Here is an 18,593-nt window from a genome sequence, read left to right on the forward strand (position 1 = left end):
TCGACACATCTAAAAGAAAATGTCTGACAGCACAGTATCATGTGTAATCCTTTAAAGAGGAAGAGAAAACCCTTAAACATCCAAAACCAAACCCGGGCAAAGTGAACTGCGAAAACAAGTCAGTTTTAGATTGTCTCCCTTTAGGTATAAGTGACAAGGTTTTGTTTTAAAAACATCTTCAATACAATATCGTTAGAGCCCATCTTTACCTGAGGTATTTCAGCTAATTGGTTTCCATCCAACCAGAGGTCTTTAAGATTGAAAAGTGCACCAATTGTTTCTGGCTATAACACAGAAAGTAATAATGTCAAACAACATGGGACTTTTAACCCAACAGCCATCCCATAATTACAGTTTGAGTAAACCAATCCATACTACACACACTACAGTCCAATGCAGCAAGAGTGACTGGAAGCGTTTGGGAACTCCACCAGACAAATTACCTGCCGTAGGTTAATAACCTACAATACTTCACCTGACACGCACTAACAAATTGCATGCAAACTCTTCATCTACTGCAAATCCAACATTTTATTGAGTCAGCTTAAGGGAGGTTACATATCTTCTGGTAGACCTGTCGGCCACAATTTAAGACACTGAAACCCCAAAGTTTGTCTCTGCCCTCTCCCACAGATTCCTATTCTACTCGTGAAAATATAGTGGAAGTTTTAGCTGTGCTCCCCCCTTCCAGTTTCCAACAAATGTTCATGTGTTCACTTTGACTGCTAGTGCAGAGTTTGTGCCCTTCTACACTTTCATTTTTTCCATTGAAAAAGTCTGTGGAGCATTCATTTTCTAGAGAACAGATGCAGAAATTGTTCAGGCAAAGTAATATTCTACCGAACAAGATGCAGCAGATATGGGAAAATCTATCTTACTGCCAAAATTTATCTGCACATAGAGAAAGACTCTCTCCTCCACATTTTCTTCTCAATTTTGGACGTCCCATGACCTGTTTAATTTAAATTACACGTGAAACAAGACCAATGTGCACTTTCAGTGGCATGTTTGCTTACCAAGTGATAAAGTTCATTGTTTCCTAAATCAAGTTCTTCTAGTCGCTGCAGCTGGGCAAGCGATCTGTGAGATAAGTCAAAACAAAACCGCATCAGACTAAACCAACAGAAACCAAATGTATTTGAATGAGCTCATTTTACTGAAACTCGTATTTCAAATTGCAACACATTGTAGGCAGACAATTATTTTACCAGGCATGGACTACTTAGAGGAATATCTTAAAAAATAGTTTGGTTTGTCAGCATAATCTCATACCTTTGAAACATAAAACTTAGTGTAGGCAACCAAATCATTATCCTTGATCTTATCTTTCAGTCTTTGGGGTGGACAATGCCATACAGATTAATACAGTTGGTTAGATTTATTTTTAGGGAGCATTTACAGTTACACAACTGAATTAAAATCCCACATAGTGGCCACATGTGACGGTATCTAAACCAGTGCTAATCAAGATTCACCAAATGCATCATTTCTCTTCTCAACCTGATACGTCAATTTCCAAAGAATTTCAGGTTGGATTTGAAGATGCAAACAGGGGAAACCCCAAAAGGATGTAAAAGGTTTTCTGAACATGAACAGACACAGAGAACATGAATAGATCCTTTCCTGCTTCAAAAGCATTCTTCTTCTGTGGAGCTTTTGCTTACCTTCTCCAAAGCTGCAGTAGCACGAAAACCATAGAGCTGTCAGTTACATTACTGACACGCCACATTTTCCATCCAGTAGCAATAAAATTGCCAACATTTACGGCAGGTTAATTCTGACACTGAATGGAGAAACCTAGCTAGCAATTCATAACTTCTGATCACTGACATTTAAAGTTCCTTGTGGCTCCCAGCTATAAACAACTGCAACAGAGATACTGGGGAGACTGACAGGACAAAAGGGACCCAAATGTAACTAGGGAACAGATTCTGATAAAAATAGCTTACATCTATTACATTATACTCTAGATGATCAAAACAAGCTGAACAGAATTCATGGGAACTCCTGCAAGAAACAGCCAGGCAGTGAAGAAAGGAAACCACTTCACTACAGAAATAAAAAGCTTCTTCCAAGCAGTCAAAATGGATCCCCAAACTTTAACTGATTAATCTTAAATAACTGATTAATCTGATGAAAGAGCACCAACTCCTCGACCACAATGCAGACAGTATAGAGACATCTAGATTTTTTTCCCCAAAAACCTCTGGGGGTGGAGTCAGACTTCAGACATCAGTAGGCCTGGTTTTTCATAAAGGCTTTGATCTCCAGGTTTTTGAAGCTTTTGTTTACTCAAGTCCTCAAATGAATGCTTATTTAAATTTCATGACGGTCCATAGACCAATTCAGAATTGAAAACTCTGAGATCCCATTATCCTGCTTTCACAGTTATGAAATTTCAGCATGGGAGCAATCCAAACCACCCCTCCCACTGCTGAAGTATTAGTTCAACGCATGCAGGAAGAAGCGTTTGGTGTTGCTGTATTTTAGACAGAATAGCTACACGGAGCAGAAACAATCTACACAGACTGTAGATGCCTGCAACTAATCAATTACAGCTAGAAAGAATGGATGTAACTAAGTGTTATTAAAACAAAGCTGTATCCCATAGACGTTGTCAATCTGCACTGAGTATTTTTTCTAGCTGTCACTCAGTTTCAGCTGTTAGCAGATTTTTAGAATAAGAACATTTTACACTAAACGTAATCAAACATTCAAAACGTCACTTACTCAGGTAAATATGTCAGCAAATTTTCTCTAAGTTCCAGTGAAGCCAGGTTATAAAGACTGAAAAATAAAATAAAAAACATATTTTAATGCAGTCTTTCTTTTCCTATTCTGCGCTTTCAGAAGAAAAAAAAAAACACAACAGTGTTTACATAGTTTAAAACAAAAATCTGCTGTGAGCTGTTTGGTTTTTAACTCGATCAGACCATCATGTGAAGTGAAGCATACCAAGAGGGGAAGTCTTTGCTTGTTTTTCTGCGACACTTCAAAATACTAGAGCTAGAAAGTAAACAGACAAAACACAATTTTCCACTTGTTAAAAGGTCGGCAGTTGCAAATTACTAAACGGAGCATATTCATGCCACGAATTTGCGTCTTTGCTTCCAGAATCTGTCACGGGCTACAGAAGTTGGAGGGCATCAGGTAAACTCATCACTGCTCTAACTACAGCACGCTCATTAACGTAAGTGACATTATGCTCCTAAGCGGCTCACTACCCCACATCCCAGGCTTTTACTAACATCACCATAGCAACATTCAGATTTTTCAGGGTTTTATTTATGACTAAATGGAACACAAGGAGTCAGACATTATCCCAACACTATAATCTGCTCTAATCCTTCAGCGTCCTAGGGAAAAAGACAAATCAGAGATGGGGACTACAAATAAGCAGTTCCCTACAACAGAGTATGTTCTGCCTTGGTCTGCAGGGGAGGGGGACGATGTCTCATGCCTTAAACGATATCTAGATGAAAATAAAAACAATTCCACCAAATTTGAAGCACCTGTTAAATTCAAAGCCAAGTTTTTGTTTGTACACCTCAGGAAAACAAAAACATGCATTAAGGCCACATAAAATTGGTATTTTGTTTCCACTTCAAACAATACCAACATACTGAATCACTCAATCACCAGTTAGCTCCAGCAGAAAAGCTGCTGATACCCTGAATAAAACTGAAGAAAAGCCTTCATTTTTTGACTCCAATGCAGCTATATAATCAGGGAAGGCAACATAATTGATGTAATGAGTTATGAGAAGGGAGAGAAGATTTTTCACAAATTGAATTTGGATGGTGTCTGGAAAAAAAAAAAAAACACACCTTACTTCAAGCACCAATTTTCCACTGCATTCAGAGAACACTGAACGAAATCACAAAGGAGCTTTGATTACATCCCTAACAGCCCTCCCCGGCTTTTCAAATGAGCAAATTTTACCCGAAGGGCTCTGCGTTCCTCCAGAAGAAAAACAGTTAAAACACGCCATATGGATGAAGACATTTAAGTAGAAGCTTATCACAAAATCAATTAAAAGTGAGAGTAACTCAACTACTGCCATTCAAACTCATTTGACAGAAACTGGGTTGCAAAGAAGACATCTTTCCAGTGACATGAGATAGGGCTCTCACGTAAAAATGTTAACCACCACCTCCTGATTTCCACAACAATTTGCTTTACTGGTTTCCTTTCCAGAAATCTATTCCAACAGATTCCAATTCCTTCAGATTTTGCTCTCAATTCAAGCTTGTATAAGGTCAGCCCCACGAACCACTTTTATCATGAGAATACAAGAAGGATGCACACACCACCAAGCTGCAAGGAATCTCGTGTTTACAAAGCATCCTTCATCTACTTATCTCCCTCCCCATCACGCTGAAGTGTCGATGAGTAAAATGGTGCAATCTCTTAATTTCTCTTCTTACATCAGACATCACTTCAGCTGTGGTTAAACAGAAATCTTTGTCAGCAAAACCACGCTCAACAGGAGGAACCTGGAGCCACCTCCTCAGCCTGCAGTCTCACTGTATCATTAAACTGGGACGGGGCAGTGAATCGGCTCAGGCAATTGATCCTCCTTAAAAATAGCCCAGCAAAAAAGAATAATACAGATCCCTAATCCAACGTACTATAAATCCCCTTAAACACCTGGGCCAGTACAGCTGCCAGAAAGGTGCAAGGAGGGCATCTGTGCTGCCCCAGCCAGCAGGACCGTGGTAGGCCCTGGGTAGCTGTGGCCCTGCAGATCCCTGGATCTGCCCCCAGCTGCTGATCGTGTGCTTTACGGTGACTGTGGCTGACCACAGGCCCACGTTAGACTTCTTAGGTGAGTCCACTACCTGTAGGATTATTTCTTCGTGCCCAGTGACACAGCTTTCTAGATGAGAACTTCTTTACCGCTGCTCTTACTCCAAGTCTGCTTACAATTACAACTTCACCCTGGAACAAAATAAAGACACTTCCCTCCACCCCTTTAATCTATCCTTTGTACTCCTTCCAGGTTCTCCAGCCCAGTCCAAACACAATATAAGCAGCCCCCAATAGGCACAATGAAGTCATGTAAAATAGAGACTAAGGCTACAAAGTTTACATCAGCAAAGCTGTTCCATTAGACTGAAGTATTATGATTAAGGTGGATCCTTCCAAAACAAGAGGCCAGAAAATATGAGGAAACTCATTAGCCTTAAATTTCTGCAAGTTATAGGATCGGCTCCCAGCAAGCCTATATTGCAATTTAAAAATTGCATGGGAAAACATGTAGAGTATAAAATAGCAGGCAAAAATGGACAAGGTGTGCTGATGTACCAGAGCACCGATCTGACACGTTCCAGAGCAGAGATCGAGCTCTTCCTTATACTTACCAAGGGCTCCTTAGTGCATTCTATGTTCACTAACATTTTCTCCCTGTTAAGTTATGTAAACAGACAGGATTTTTAGCCATTTGCTGTTGTTCAAATACGTTTTCTGATGAAATAACACTTTATCTTTGGAAAGTGTAATTTTTCCTCTTCTCAGGTACAAACAGATTTTTCACAGTATACCAAATGATTTTTTTTTGTCTTTTCCCTCTGCCATTAATTTTGTGGATGCATTGTTAATAAAGAGTCTTTCTGGAGATTTTCAAAGGAACTAAAAGAAGCCATACCTTAACAATTTCAGAATCTTTCCCTATTCCTAGTTTTAATCTAGGAGAGCAATAGCAGTCACTGTGTGTTGTTTTTTTTTTTGTTGTTGTGATCTGTAAAACACAAAGGCGATGCAGCCTGCTAGGGCAGGAGACGCAGTTCTGGCAGCAGCTGCTCACCAACCGCATTTAGAAATACAAACACGCTGGAGAGCGTTGCAGACTGCTCTAGAACAAAGCGACAAACAGTCCTCTCCCCCTGCAAAATCAGAAAATGTACAAACAAAATGTCATCTGCATTCTAAAGGGGGGGGAAACGGAGTGCTTTTCCAAGGCTACTATTGTAAGAAGCTCCGAAACTTGTAAAAGCATTAATATTGTAATCATTCTCACCACAAAAGCTACCACACACACAGAGTGCTGAGCATGTGTGTGAAATTACTGAGCACAAGGCAACAGCAAACCCAGCCAGAGGATCCAGTAATTGAAATAATTACCAAGTTTTCCATTTTAGCATTCCAGACGATTACGGGTTTAAGGGTGGAACCAAGCAGAATCTGAAGGTATGACATGGCTAAAAATGCCATTTTCAGTACAAACCAGGTAAGTTTAATCAGTGCTGGACTTAATGTAACTGTAAGTACTGCTGTTCATCACGAGAGGTAGATGAAAAGAAGAAACGTGAAAGCAATAATTGAGGACAAAACTACAAGGAATAAAGTAGTCTGTAAATGCTGGAAACATCTTTCCTGATGACACTTGCCAGGATTTAGGAGAGAAACTCACAGCCTAACATGTTCCACAGAAAAGGATACACCTAGGGAACTCTGCAAATACTCCTTTATGTCAACAACAGCATCCCTTCCAAAATAAAGAGAACAGTAGAATGAGCCACTAACAGTGGAATTAAAGCATGGTTTTGTTCTTCCAAAGCAAGGCTATTTTTCTTTGGATTAATTAAAAAAAAAAAAAAAAGCCTCAGTAGCAACATAGCCTACAAAACAACCATTTCAAAAGCAGATAGATGACTGTGGGCAACAGCAACACACTGCAGTAAGCAAAATACTATCAACTGCAGTTACAAAAGAAAAAAATAGAAAAAAGACAGACACATTCCCTAGTTACCTTGGATGAAATCACAACTTTTTCAGTGTATCCCATATGTTAAGCATACTCTGTATTGTAAAGTTATAAAAGACAAAGCCGAGAAGAGTTATGCTGGTGCTTTAACACCATAGACAGCCGTGTCTTTCTCCTACTTAAGACACCAGAAAGTCAGCCTTAAGAGAACATTATCTGCCCCAATTTATCTCACCCCTCACCACAACAGGACCAGAAGCGCTCAAGCCCTTGGGTACACCAGCGAAGGCTTCTGAGGAAAGAAAAGGGAAGCATGGTGACACGCAGTATTTTCTTGTTAAAAAGAAGTGGGAAAGAGAAAGGTGGAAAAAGCTGTGAGAAAATTAAAATGAAGGATAAAAGGACTAATACGAAAGCTAATGTTCTTAATAAAAAAAACTGAACAAGAGCAGTCTCATTTCATTAATAGAAGTCTCAATTATTTCAATCCTATGTGAGGAGCATGACACAGTTGAGCATATGGGAAAAGTCAGACATTGGGAAATAGTGGAGCAAAATCGCATGAGATGAAGATATAAAGGACTTGCAGAAATGCAAGGCCCCATTTGCATCTTTCCAGCAGGCTTCAGCTCATCATTGGAATGCAAAATCCTCAATGCAGTTTTGGTAATAGCAACCTATAAAGAACGACCTTTTCCTCACATTTCCAGGATTGAGAAGAGAAGGAAAAGACAGGCGAGTTGGCACGGTCCCTGCATTTATATGGAACAAAGGCAAGTCCCAGGCAGTAAGGATGGTTCTGGGCACAGAAAGAGTCACCAAAGGGCCAACCATAAGCAAGGTCCATTATGCTGACAGGAAAAGGAGAAGGAGAGGTCCGGAAGACGCTTTGAGCTCTGTTATCTTTAATAAACTCTGTATCTTAGCAGTAAGAGGAATGGTTTTATTATAGACTTCGGAAATAGTACGATTTCAGAACTGATCTGTTGCATTACTCAAGGTATTCAGAAAGAGTTGGGAGAAGGAGCAGATGAAGAAACTATGAATTTCTTCTCTGAAAGCAGTAGTGCCTTACAGGTGGCTATTTCAGCTGGGCCCCTGTCCCAGGTCACTCCCTGAAGATGTCTCCTTCACTCACCCCCTCTTCATACGAGGGCTGCAGAAGAAGCCTGGCCAGACCAGTCTCCAAACTCCTGCACCTAAATTATTCACTGAAACTCGGGGGTTTCTTGAGTTTAAGGACATTTCCAACACAGGAGAAGCAATATTAGCTCTGTAGGGAATTCTTACGTCTCTCAACTTCCCTGAGGTTCCACTAACATGTAACCATGCAGCTTGTGGTCAACATTCTCCCAGTCCATGTTTTGCTCCCCTTTTCTAGAAAGCTAAACACTAGATACTTATTTTCCTTCCAGCTACAGCTTAATACTGACATAACTAGACAAAGCTATCATGAAAGAACCTTAAAATTTATATCCATTATATGGTAACCTACAAATAGTAGAGAACTGCAGCTAGCTTCCTTTCTAGCTTAAGCTTAAAGTTGTGTTGTTTTTTTTTTTTTCCTCCAAATGTCAGTTTAACCATTCTCCTGCCTCCTTGTTTGGTTCCCTTTCAGTTACAGAAAGCTGTTGTACAACGTGAACGACGAAGAATTTTTGCAAGACCAATCCAAGAGAATTTAAAGAGAGACCTTAGGCCCACATCATACAATAAGGGAGAGTGCTTTTTGCAAAGTCTTAGCTCCTGAATCCTACAAACTCTTATGTGAGCCTGAAACTACAGCACAAATTCATTTCCTAAATGAGGGCACTTATCCATTCAAAGCATACCATCTTCACACACCTGAGGTCGAACTGTTTTACCTCTGAATATAAGGGCTGCTATAAAAACAACTACAAAGCAAGGTAGCTACCTTCAGTTTTGATGAAGCTGTTGTTACATCTCCTCCTCAGCAGGCCTGAAGACCACTCTTCCGAAAGTCACCTTTGAGACCATTTACCCCCCTCCCCTCTAAAGGCAAACCAACCCAAAGCAACTTGCATCTAAGCTAAACACTATCTTTTCCTCTCAAGTTTACATGTATAATATATGAGGGAAAGGCATGTGAAGTTGGTTTTTGTTTCCCCCTCATGAACGGTAAACTTATGAAGGGCTGCCAGGGCTTCCCCGGAGAACCCACTTTAAGTAGGCTCAAAAGAAAGCCAAGTTGATAATTTTGTCTTCCTGGACTTAAACAGGAAAAACATTAAAGGCAGAGGAAGAGCACTTGAATCATTAGTTCCTTGCATCAAACTGTTGATAGAATTAATTGGCTCGTAAAAGAGCTACAGGTCTGCCACAGGGGAAAAAAGAAAGATAGAAAAATATCAGTATCTTATCAGCCACTCACTAGAGGAAAGACTAAACAGACAATTCAGTACAAGCCGCATCTAAATTATAAAAAAGGAGCAAAGTAGTACAGCTTATGAGCAAGAAGCTCCTTAGATCTGTAGCAGAGGTAGTCTAAGCTACTAACTAGGAATAGTTTTCTATGTAAGCTTGTTTTCTAAGATGCTGTATTCAGTTCTCTCTCTCTCACACACAGCAGCAAGCATGGTCCAAAAGACAGACAGGGAAACTGAACTCAGTATGACCTTCAAAAGGGATCATTAAGAGATAAGAGAGATTTATAATTACAGCACAGTCTGTTCACTTTTGAATGCTTTCTTCAATTTGCTTATCAAGATTACTGAAACAATTTGGGGAAGCTAAGCCAATTCACTATTACAACAAGATTTTCAAAATCTCTTCCATTCCACTCATGCAACATATGTTTCCCACTCCTTAACCAAAATTGCGTATTATTATTTTATTTACAAAAAATAATTGCTAAATATATGTTAAGGGCTTCTTCCTTGTACAGCATACAAGATGTAACTTCTCTTCTTTAAAGGCCAGATGGTACCGCACTCACTATTTCATTGTTCCTGAAATAAACTTTCGAGTTCCTTAACATTGAGTTTTGTCATTTAGCACACAGCTGTGATTAGCACCAAACACTCCTCCTACTCAAACTGTAAATATTCCTTCTCATGCTAAATTCAGAGTGAGAACTTCTAAGACTATATATAGTCAGCCTAGTCAGGCCAACTACAAATAGTTCTTCTATGTGTTTGCAAGGTAAGCCTCCCGACTTTTGTTATCATGTAAGGCCATATTATGCTAAACCTGAATGCTGTCTTGCTACAGACAACTTCCAGAGCTTTTCCCACTCTGTGCAGTGCTGCCAGATGCACAGTCCACACTCATGATGTTCTAGCATACACTAAGCAAAATACAGCCCAAGACTGGCCCAGGAATGCATTAGCAAAATAAGCACGCCATTCTGATCTGCTCCTGGACCATCTGCATTAAGAGTATCGCCCCTGCCTTTGAAGACCTTTTATTCTCCAGCTACTCCTATTCAGATCAACATTAAAGATTCTGAATTCAGAAAGTTGCTGAAAACTTCCAAACATCTAGAATTAAAAACATATATATTAAAAGGTCATGCTCAGCAACTGTGTTTCCCTAACACGAAATCTCTGGATACTTGGGGTTCTGTGACTCTTGAAAAGCACACCTCTAACACAACAATACTCCTAAGTGCCCTAACATTTGTTCTGCTCTTTGCATTATGTTTGTTTGCATTATGAAATGCATATGCTAGCTGCAGACATTAAGAGGAAAATTTGTCTGCTTACCTGGTAATTCTCTCTCAGTAGTAAGGCCCACAGATCCACTCAGCCCGCTTGCAAGCTTGGGGGTAAACCAGACTCATCAGTCATTGGCATCCATCAGAAAAATATCCCTCCCATCGACAGAAACTCTCACCTCCCCATTTTAAAGGTTTCTAAAGCCAACATGAAGCTCCTCTACTTCCTTGCATCACAGACTGTGCAGTTCTCTAAAGAAAAGGTTGCAAATCGTGGGGATGCTACCAATCATGTCTGCCTTTTTCAGACATGGGCAAGACAGCTGAAAAGAATGGTGAAAGCTAAAGATTGGATAAGAGAGAGATGTTTTGTATGCTGATGGGCAGCAGGCCTTAAATCACAATTTAAGCACAGCACGAATCTCTAAGTTCCCAAATCTTTGCTGGTAAAAAGCCAACATCACTCTGTAGGGTGGAGGGAACTAACCCCGAAGCCAACACGTAAGGACAGAATGTGCTCGGGACGGACGTGCACCTGATTATTCTCATCACTGTAAGGCATGCCCCAGGAAGGTTTACAGGCAGGTACAAAGAAACACCCTGAGTTTTGAATTTCAGGAAAAAGTTATGCCCTGTGTTCTGGATGTTAAGTAAGGAGCTATTGAAGAAAAACCCTGGAAGCAAATGGAAATTGCTAAATGCTACCCGTGGTGGGAGGAACAGACTACACCTGCTCGTCGGACAGCTCTGCATTCACAGTCCTGGTGCTGCAGAATAGGCAGGGAAATTAGACTTGCTTCATTAGGCTGAGAAACACTGAAAAAGACACTCCCACTAACAGCTCAAATTGTATAACCTGTTTCTCTGAATGGTTCAACTAGATAACAGGACAACTCCTATTCCTCCTCAACTAATTATTAGCTTAATGCATTAACATTCACTGTTTTACTCCACACCGTGAGTTAAAAAGACCACAGAGAAACACTCAAAAAATAGCATTGCTAATATTAAAATATCTACAGCATTACCAAGTCCCAAAGCAGAGCACAGCAAAAAGATCTGTGACACACTAAAACTACAGACGAGGAAAGGGCTTAAAAAAAAAAGAAGTGTTTTTATCTGACAAGGGAAAACTTGTAGCACGTGTACCAGCACTGGATATGCAGATTGATTTGGTCACAGAGAAGAAGGCGAGGTGATGTACACTGAGTATGGCTGTGTACAAGCAAGAAGACAAAAGGGAATAGAGAGGCATTGCCTATGTTCTTCAAACGCCCACCTGGGAGCCTCACGTACACTCCACTTTGGCAGCACGAAGGAAAAGAAACATTCAAAAGGACTACGCAGAAGAATTCTTAAAGGCACAATAAAAATATAAACAGCAACTTTACATATCAAAAGCTTGAATGAATTAAGATACTCGCCTGAGACAGTGAAGCTGATCATTGGTATTCATCTTATACATCAGAGCATGGGAAAACTGGAGTGAGTATCTGGAAGACTCACGTCCACAAAATGCTCAAAATGAGTGAAATAGAAGATTATTACCTACTGCCAGGTAGGTAACTTCTGAACTAACCTCTCAAGTGCTGCCGTTCAAAAAAAAATGAGCTGTTACTTTTGCTGCTTTCCCTATACGATGCAGGAGGGCAAATCTGTGGTGCCACCACATTTGAAGTAGGTCGTTTAACTATATATATATATATATATATACATGTATTCATTAAGTGCATAGTGATGACTATAAGGTGAATTAGAGATTTCACTGGCTGTATTAGGCAGTTTCCCAGACAAGATTCTAGGACTGTAATAATTCAGCATGTTTTTTTCCCTACATTTTCACATACTCTAGTGGCCAGAAGACCAGTAGCAAGCACATGGATGTCACATTTTTCCCCAAAATAAATACAGCTGTAGCAGAGTAACTCACCAAGTATGTACTTGCTTGCTCACTATTTGACCATCTCACACAAAGCCCAGTGTACTCCATCAAATAATAACATGGATCATTATCCAAAGCACACGGGAACTCCAGTAAGGCATTTACAAACATTCCAACACCCGGAAGAGCCTTTTTTGGTCTCTTCAGCCACAGAGACAATTAGCATTATCTTCTTCCTAATACCTAGCATTTTGGGGGTCCCAAAAAGTGCAGAAGAAAGAAAACAGAGAATGGAACAAAAAACACGAGTATACGACATTTGGAGAATCCACTGAGTATTTCACTGCTTTTATCAAACATAAGGCAATCAACGGGACAAACAAATTCACTTAAATTATAATTTCACACTTAAAAGATGAAGCTTGTGTGTAAAGGAAAGCTGCACCTGTTGGTAGCTAGACGGAAAAATAATAATTTATTATTTATAGATGTAGAAGTATTCAGAAATGTTGATAACATTCACTCTCAGTGGTAAATGTCATGTAAGGACTTTGTGCTGCAGTCCTCATTAGCTATAAACAAGACTTCTCAATCACTTCCAGCTATAATTAGAATACCTTTCTCTTCATCACTGATGGCTGAAATTCTGTAGTCTGAAGGAGAGAACAGACAGAAAAAGAGCCCTACACTTTTGTTACTGGTCAACACATGAGATGTATTAAAAAAAAAAGTCATTGGGTAGGATTTAGGTCAGTTCAATGTATTCCAATGCAGATCAACATTCCCCAATAGAGTTCAGGCATGGTTACATTTCTGTGGGATCTGTCATTAGTTCCCTTCCTGTTATGTTAATATTCTTCTGTTTTGGAAATGCCAAAGCTTACTTTCGAACTGCCATATTCCTATCTATTGCGAATAGCGGATGAGCCAAAGAGAACAGCCCAACACACTTCTGTCTTTAAGCATAAACCTGATTAGCAGAAATATCTGCTAAAAAGAAAAAGAAAAAAAAAAACATGTGGGTTTGTATAAATAAAACATGCATATTCTTAGAAAGCTATGCTGGGTGTATTTTTCAGATCAAAGCAGGCCTATCAGATCTGAATAAAAGTCTAGCCCTCCAGGAAAATTTACCAGGAACACCAAGACAAGCATGATTCTTCCTGAAGCAAGTGAAGATTCCTGGTTTTTCGCTTCAATATTGGGAATTGCAGAATACAGCAGCGTAACCCTCAAAACCTGTATGCAACAGCTCACATAAGGTTGAAATAGTTTCACATCATCTCCTTGGACTACCTAGGATCAAAATTCGGAAGACTATTACATTTATTCTTGCATAGCTGAACTGAACGTAACTGACATCTCTGCAAATGCTTGGTATCCCCATATAAACCAGAACTGTTTCTATTCATTTGCTCCAAAATAGAGCCACCATGAGCCACGTGATCAAATGACAGGCAGGGTAAGCAAGGAGGTCAAGTCACAGAAGGCAGTGACCAGACAGGGAAGCCAGTGACCTTCCTCCAGCTATTATTTGCAAAGCAGCAGTCCCCCTTACACTTTGGGAATTGTTTCAGCTTGTCATGTTTCTTGTATTCATTTTCAAAACCAGGCAGCAGGCGGAATTTTATCCCTAGGTTTTCAGTAACTGAGAAGTCCGAACAAGCCTGTTCTTAGCTGCCAGTGCTGTGAAAAGCTGCAAGAAAAGTTTCGTGAACTTTTTATAGAAAAGAAAGAATGTCACAAAAGCCCCAGCCCGTGCAATTTTTAGTAAGACTTTGCCGTAGTCAGTGGGCACACATTAGCTGTACCTGTTAGTGCTTGTGGAAGGTTTCAAAAGGTATTTTCTACTTCTGTTGGGCCTGGTGCCAGCTGACAGCTTTCATACACACGGGAAGTGGCTAAAGCAGTACTGGTCTGGACTTGACTACATTGCAGGAGCTCTCAATAAGATCCCTTCTGGAGCAGTCCTCTATTTAGAAACAGTTGGCTTCTGATGATTGTTAGGGACTATGCTGGCTCCCCAAAAAATCCATGTTAAAAATACTCCACTTTATGAAAGGATGTGCAAGATTAACAGGCCTCTACTGTTACACAACTCAACATCCACGCTGGGCACAGTAACCAGAGAGGCAGAACTATCAGGGGCTGCAGGAAATTTCTAATTCTCTAAAATGGTGAGTTTCCCAATAAACGTAATAAAGTTGAGCTAAAGCACAGATCTCTTAAGTTCAGTGAAAACTATTTCTGAAGCTGGAATAGCGAGTGAAACTCTTCAGCCTGGAAAAAAAAAATAATAAGAAAAAAAAAAAGAAAAAAGCACCTGGGGATATAATAGAAATCTACAAAGTCAATGGCAGATCAAGAGGCATAGGGATCAACTGTTCACTGTCTCTTCCAATACTAGCAAAAAAAGCAGTCAGACAGGTGGAGTCAGGCCCAAAAACAAACAAACAAAAGAAAACCAATGCAATGGGTAATAAACTTTTGCAGCTATTTGCCAGGGGCAAATACTAAAGATGTCTCCATAAACTCAACGAGAAACTGGACTAGTAAGTGGAAGAGGGATTCATTATTGCTGCCATTAGACAAACCACAACCCAAAACTCAGGAAATCCCCTGAACCAGAGGATGGTAAGAGCAGTAATCAAACACACACTTTACTTCTTAATCCTCACTAGGCATCTGCTTAGTACAACTGGAGAAGAAAGTTAGATGGGCCCTTAAACTGAATGAGCAAAGCCACTCTCACCTGCTTAATTGAGACACGGAAATGCCTTTTCTCCTTCAAATCAGAAGAGCTACCCTTGCCTCCACTAAGAGAGAAGACATTCCTGTTTGCAAGCGTGGATGTTTATTACAATCAAAATGAGACAGACATAAAGTACACTTTACTTTTCATGTGCTCCACTTTGGAATTCTGTCCCTGCAATCATGCTCTGCTTTCCAGAGCTAACGAACATCTCAAAAGCTTATCAAATTTCACCTTAAGAGCTGTTTTCTGAGTTTCCATCTCGACAGTTCCTGCTGGAGTTTTTTCAGAAGCAGACTGCTGCTATGATTAGGAACCTTCTAATTTCCAGCCTGATCATGGCCAGCTTTTACCCGTTTGTTCTTGTGCCAGCACTGTCTGGTTTTGAGCTAAGCTGCAAGCTGGCTGACATGTTTACAATAATGGATCAATGGCCTTTATCACAGCAAAGGAAAGTAAAAGGTCAGTTCTGCATCATAAGACACCTATTTAATTCTGCATTTAAAAATCCAAGTTACTCCAAATCCCTGAGAACAGAGCATAAGCATAAACATACATGATTCAGTTTCTGCGGTAGCCCGCTAAAGGTAAGTGAAAATGCAAAGTGATTTTTTTAAACAGATCAATATGAAGAAAACAAACAAACCAACCAACCTGTAAATAATTGTATAGGTAATCATATTATTTACAGTTATACAAGTCATTTATACAGTATGTATAACAAGACAGAAAAATAAAGATATCAATAAAGTTTAAAAAAAAAAAAAAACTTACTTCCCAATGTTTTCAGGTAGTGCTTGCAGAGAGATGTCATTTACTGAAAGACATGTTAGATTCTGTAATTCAGGAAAGCTCTCAGGCAACCTATGGAGATATTAATTCAAGTTAAGGACTTCCAGTGTAAGTATTCACATTAATATAATACACAGCAAAAAAAAGAGATCGTGTAGCAGAAAACTAGAGCCTATTTAGCCAATGTACACAGAGAGGGGAGGAATGCCTAGACTCCCAAAAATTCTAGGGATCATAGTAAAATAAATAAATAAATTAAAACATAGCTTACAAACTTTAAAGTTTCCTCTGTGTCAAAGTGCAGGTAATAACTCTGTCTCCTGACTCCTCTCTTCCCTGTCTCCAATTTACAGCTTCAAAAAGCCATATGACTTGAGAACATACAAAGCATTTTAATAAATTGAAAATTAAATAGGAAAAAAAAATCTATTGGTATTATCCTGCATCACCCATATGGTAAAATAATCAAGCAAATTAGTTTCATGCAGTACGTTCGGTTGCGTACATGCTCAGAGCTGGGCCATTTTGTGTTAGCCACTAGGCTGCTCTTCAGCTGCTGAGTTCTGAAGAAACAGTCTGTTCGCTATCAGGACAATGTTCCGTTGTTACAGCCCTCCACATGCACTGCTTCACAACACAACAGCACGTAATCCCTCTCCTCTTTCACTATAAAATGCAAGCATATGCAAAGTGCTCCCCAAGTCTTCTGCACGATCCTCAGAGCCTGCAACCTAAGCCCAGGCCGTAGCACTCGGTTTGGTTCCTGCTCCCCACGTCCCCCAGCTCCAGGTACGTGGTGCAGGTACTTGGGGTCTCTACAATGTGACCTATACACCCCCGTAATTGTACAATAGCAACAGGCTTGGAAGCAGCATCTTCACCATTTAGGCTCTAATACTCTTAAGACTAGAGTTAAACTATCTAATTATCTATAGCATTGTGTATATCTATTGTGGTCTTCTGGTCTAACCTACAAAAAATGGGCCTCCTTTTTATGAATGCAAGCTCCAAATCATCTGAAAGCAGCTGAAAAGCAGCCACTTTTAATACTGCAGATTCACCAGCCATTAAATTTGACAATGAGGCAACATACTGTCTTAGTGGAAGGGCATTGATTGGGAAGACCTCTGACTGGCTTTTAAGCTCAGTGAAAATAAGAGCAAGAATCAATAGCTTAAAAAAAAAAAAAAAAAAGAAAAAAAAAGTTCCAGCATATCACACATAAAAGGAAATGACTGCTAGGCTTTATCACCCCATCTGGGCTAATTAGTGCCAAGACCTACATGCTGCTACACAGTTAAAACTGAAATTCTGGACCTCTTCATAGGAAGCACCAGGCAACCGTGTGTAAACAGCTTCTGTTATCTCTGTTTTCTAACTTACTAGGTTGCTTGGAGTGATATTTTCCAGGACACACACATACTTTGGAGCCACTCTATCAAGAATTTTTAAAGTTCTCCTGCAACCACCAACAAAGAATTATGAGATCTATTTCAAACCCATTAAAAAGCCTTTCAATTCTTTTGTTAATTCCTCTCAGCTGTAGTTATGCCTTACAGATGCTGTCGAAGGAGATCCATCGGTTGGGCCTCAGGCCTTATTCAGTGCACAAAATGGAGAACAACAACAGCTAACATGCTGCTACTTTTTTTTTTTTTTTTTTTTTTTTATTTCAATACCATGAGATGCAGCTCTGTGCTTTATGTACAGCACACTCATCTCCGGGAAAAGGCTGCCCAGTGACCCTCATCACTTTAATATCTAAACACCAGTTCAGCTTCAGTTTGCTTTACCAGATTTTTGTGGTATTATTATCCTCAGCATATAAATGGGCTACAGAGGCCCAGGGATTAAGATCACAAGTGTCCCTTTAATGCTTAGAGATCCGAATTTCCAGAGAACTTAGCATGCACTATGCGCTATATTCAAAGCGCAGCTCTGAAGAATCTCAGCTGCCTATGTGGGAGAAGCTGTCCTGCGAAACCGCTGCAGCAGCTTAAGATATTACAGACACTCAGCTGTTTGTTACCACTCATGCACTCCAGCCAGCCAGCTAATCATGCAAGTATTCCCAGCCTATCTCAGCGCACAGCAAAGCAAGTCGGTTAATGCCCACTGTGAATACTCCGGCTTATGTGAATTGCTCAGCATCACAAAGGAGCTCTGTGGCACAGGCTGGTTTAGGAAATCGTTCTCCAAACAGCGTTCAAAGGCCTTAGCTGGCAGATCACCTCTTCTCTTCCTTGCTATCTCCAGTTTCATTTCACTATATACATTCCAAATTGTCAGCAAGTGGAACAGAGAAACATAAACAAAGCTCCTCTTCTGTAGATGTGTGTAATCCTCAGGCCCCAGTTCGTCAGAACACAGACCAGGAGCTGCAGTAGCAGCCACCAACGTACACGGTGAATTTTTGCCACATGTTACTGCATGTCACTGTGTCCCAATTGATGGGAGAGTGATGAAACACTAGTCCAAGCTTTAATCGTTAGAAAAAGCCATTATCTGCAGCGGCTGATCTACACTCTATTCCAAATTGTCAGGCACCTGGGTTTGTGCCAACACATTCATGCTAACCATGGCCTTATCTCTTCCAAGTACGAGCGTGGTTATCCTACACGTTTAAGAAGAGAAATGAAAATGGAGAGAATCAGATTTACATTTTTCCTGGTGGGCTAACAAATTTCATCCCCTCCCAGCACATCGCTTTTTAAATCTGAACTTTTGCTACAATCACTGCCAGAGACAGACGCTGTTGGCAAGATTTCATAGAGATGCTAGATCA

General features: G+C 40.1%; 1 protein-coding gene across 1 annotated transcript in view; it reads right to left on the reverse strand.

Moving 5' to 3' along the window:
• LRRC1 (leucine rich repeat containing 1) overlaps positions 1-18,593 on the reverse strand; it is a 68,263-nt gene that overhangs the window by 19,613 nt on the left and 30,057 nt on the right. The window contains exons 4-7 of the mRNA XM_084283938.1: positions 15,791-15,880; positions 2,731-2,787; positions 1,017-1,080; positions 210-284 (exon numbers count right to left, since the gene is read on the reverse strand). Coding sequence (XP_084140064.1) covers positions 210-284; positions 1,017-1,080; positions 2,731-2,787; positions 15,791-15,880 — 286 coding nt within the window. The remainder of the gene's footprint in view (positions 1-209; positions 285-1,016; positions 1,081-2,730; positions 2,788-15,790; positions 15,881-18,593) is intronic.

This window comes from Netta rufina (genome assembly GCF_964035555.1).
Source record: "Netta rufina genome assembly, chromosome: 3".
NCBI lineage: Eukaryota > Metazoa > Chordata > Aves > Anseriformes > Anatidae > Netta > Netta rufina.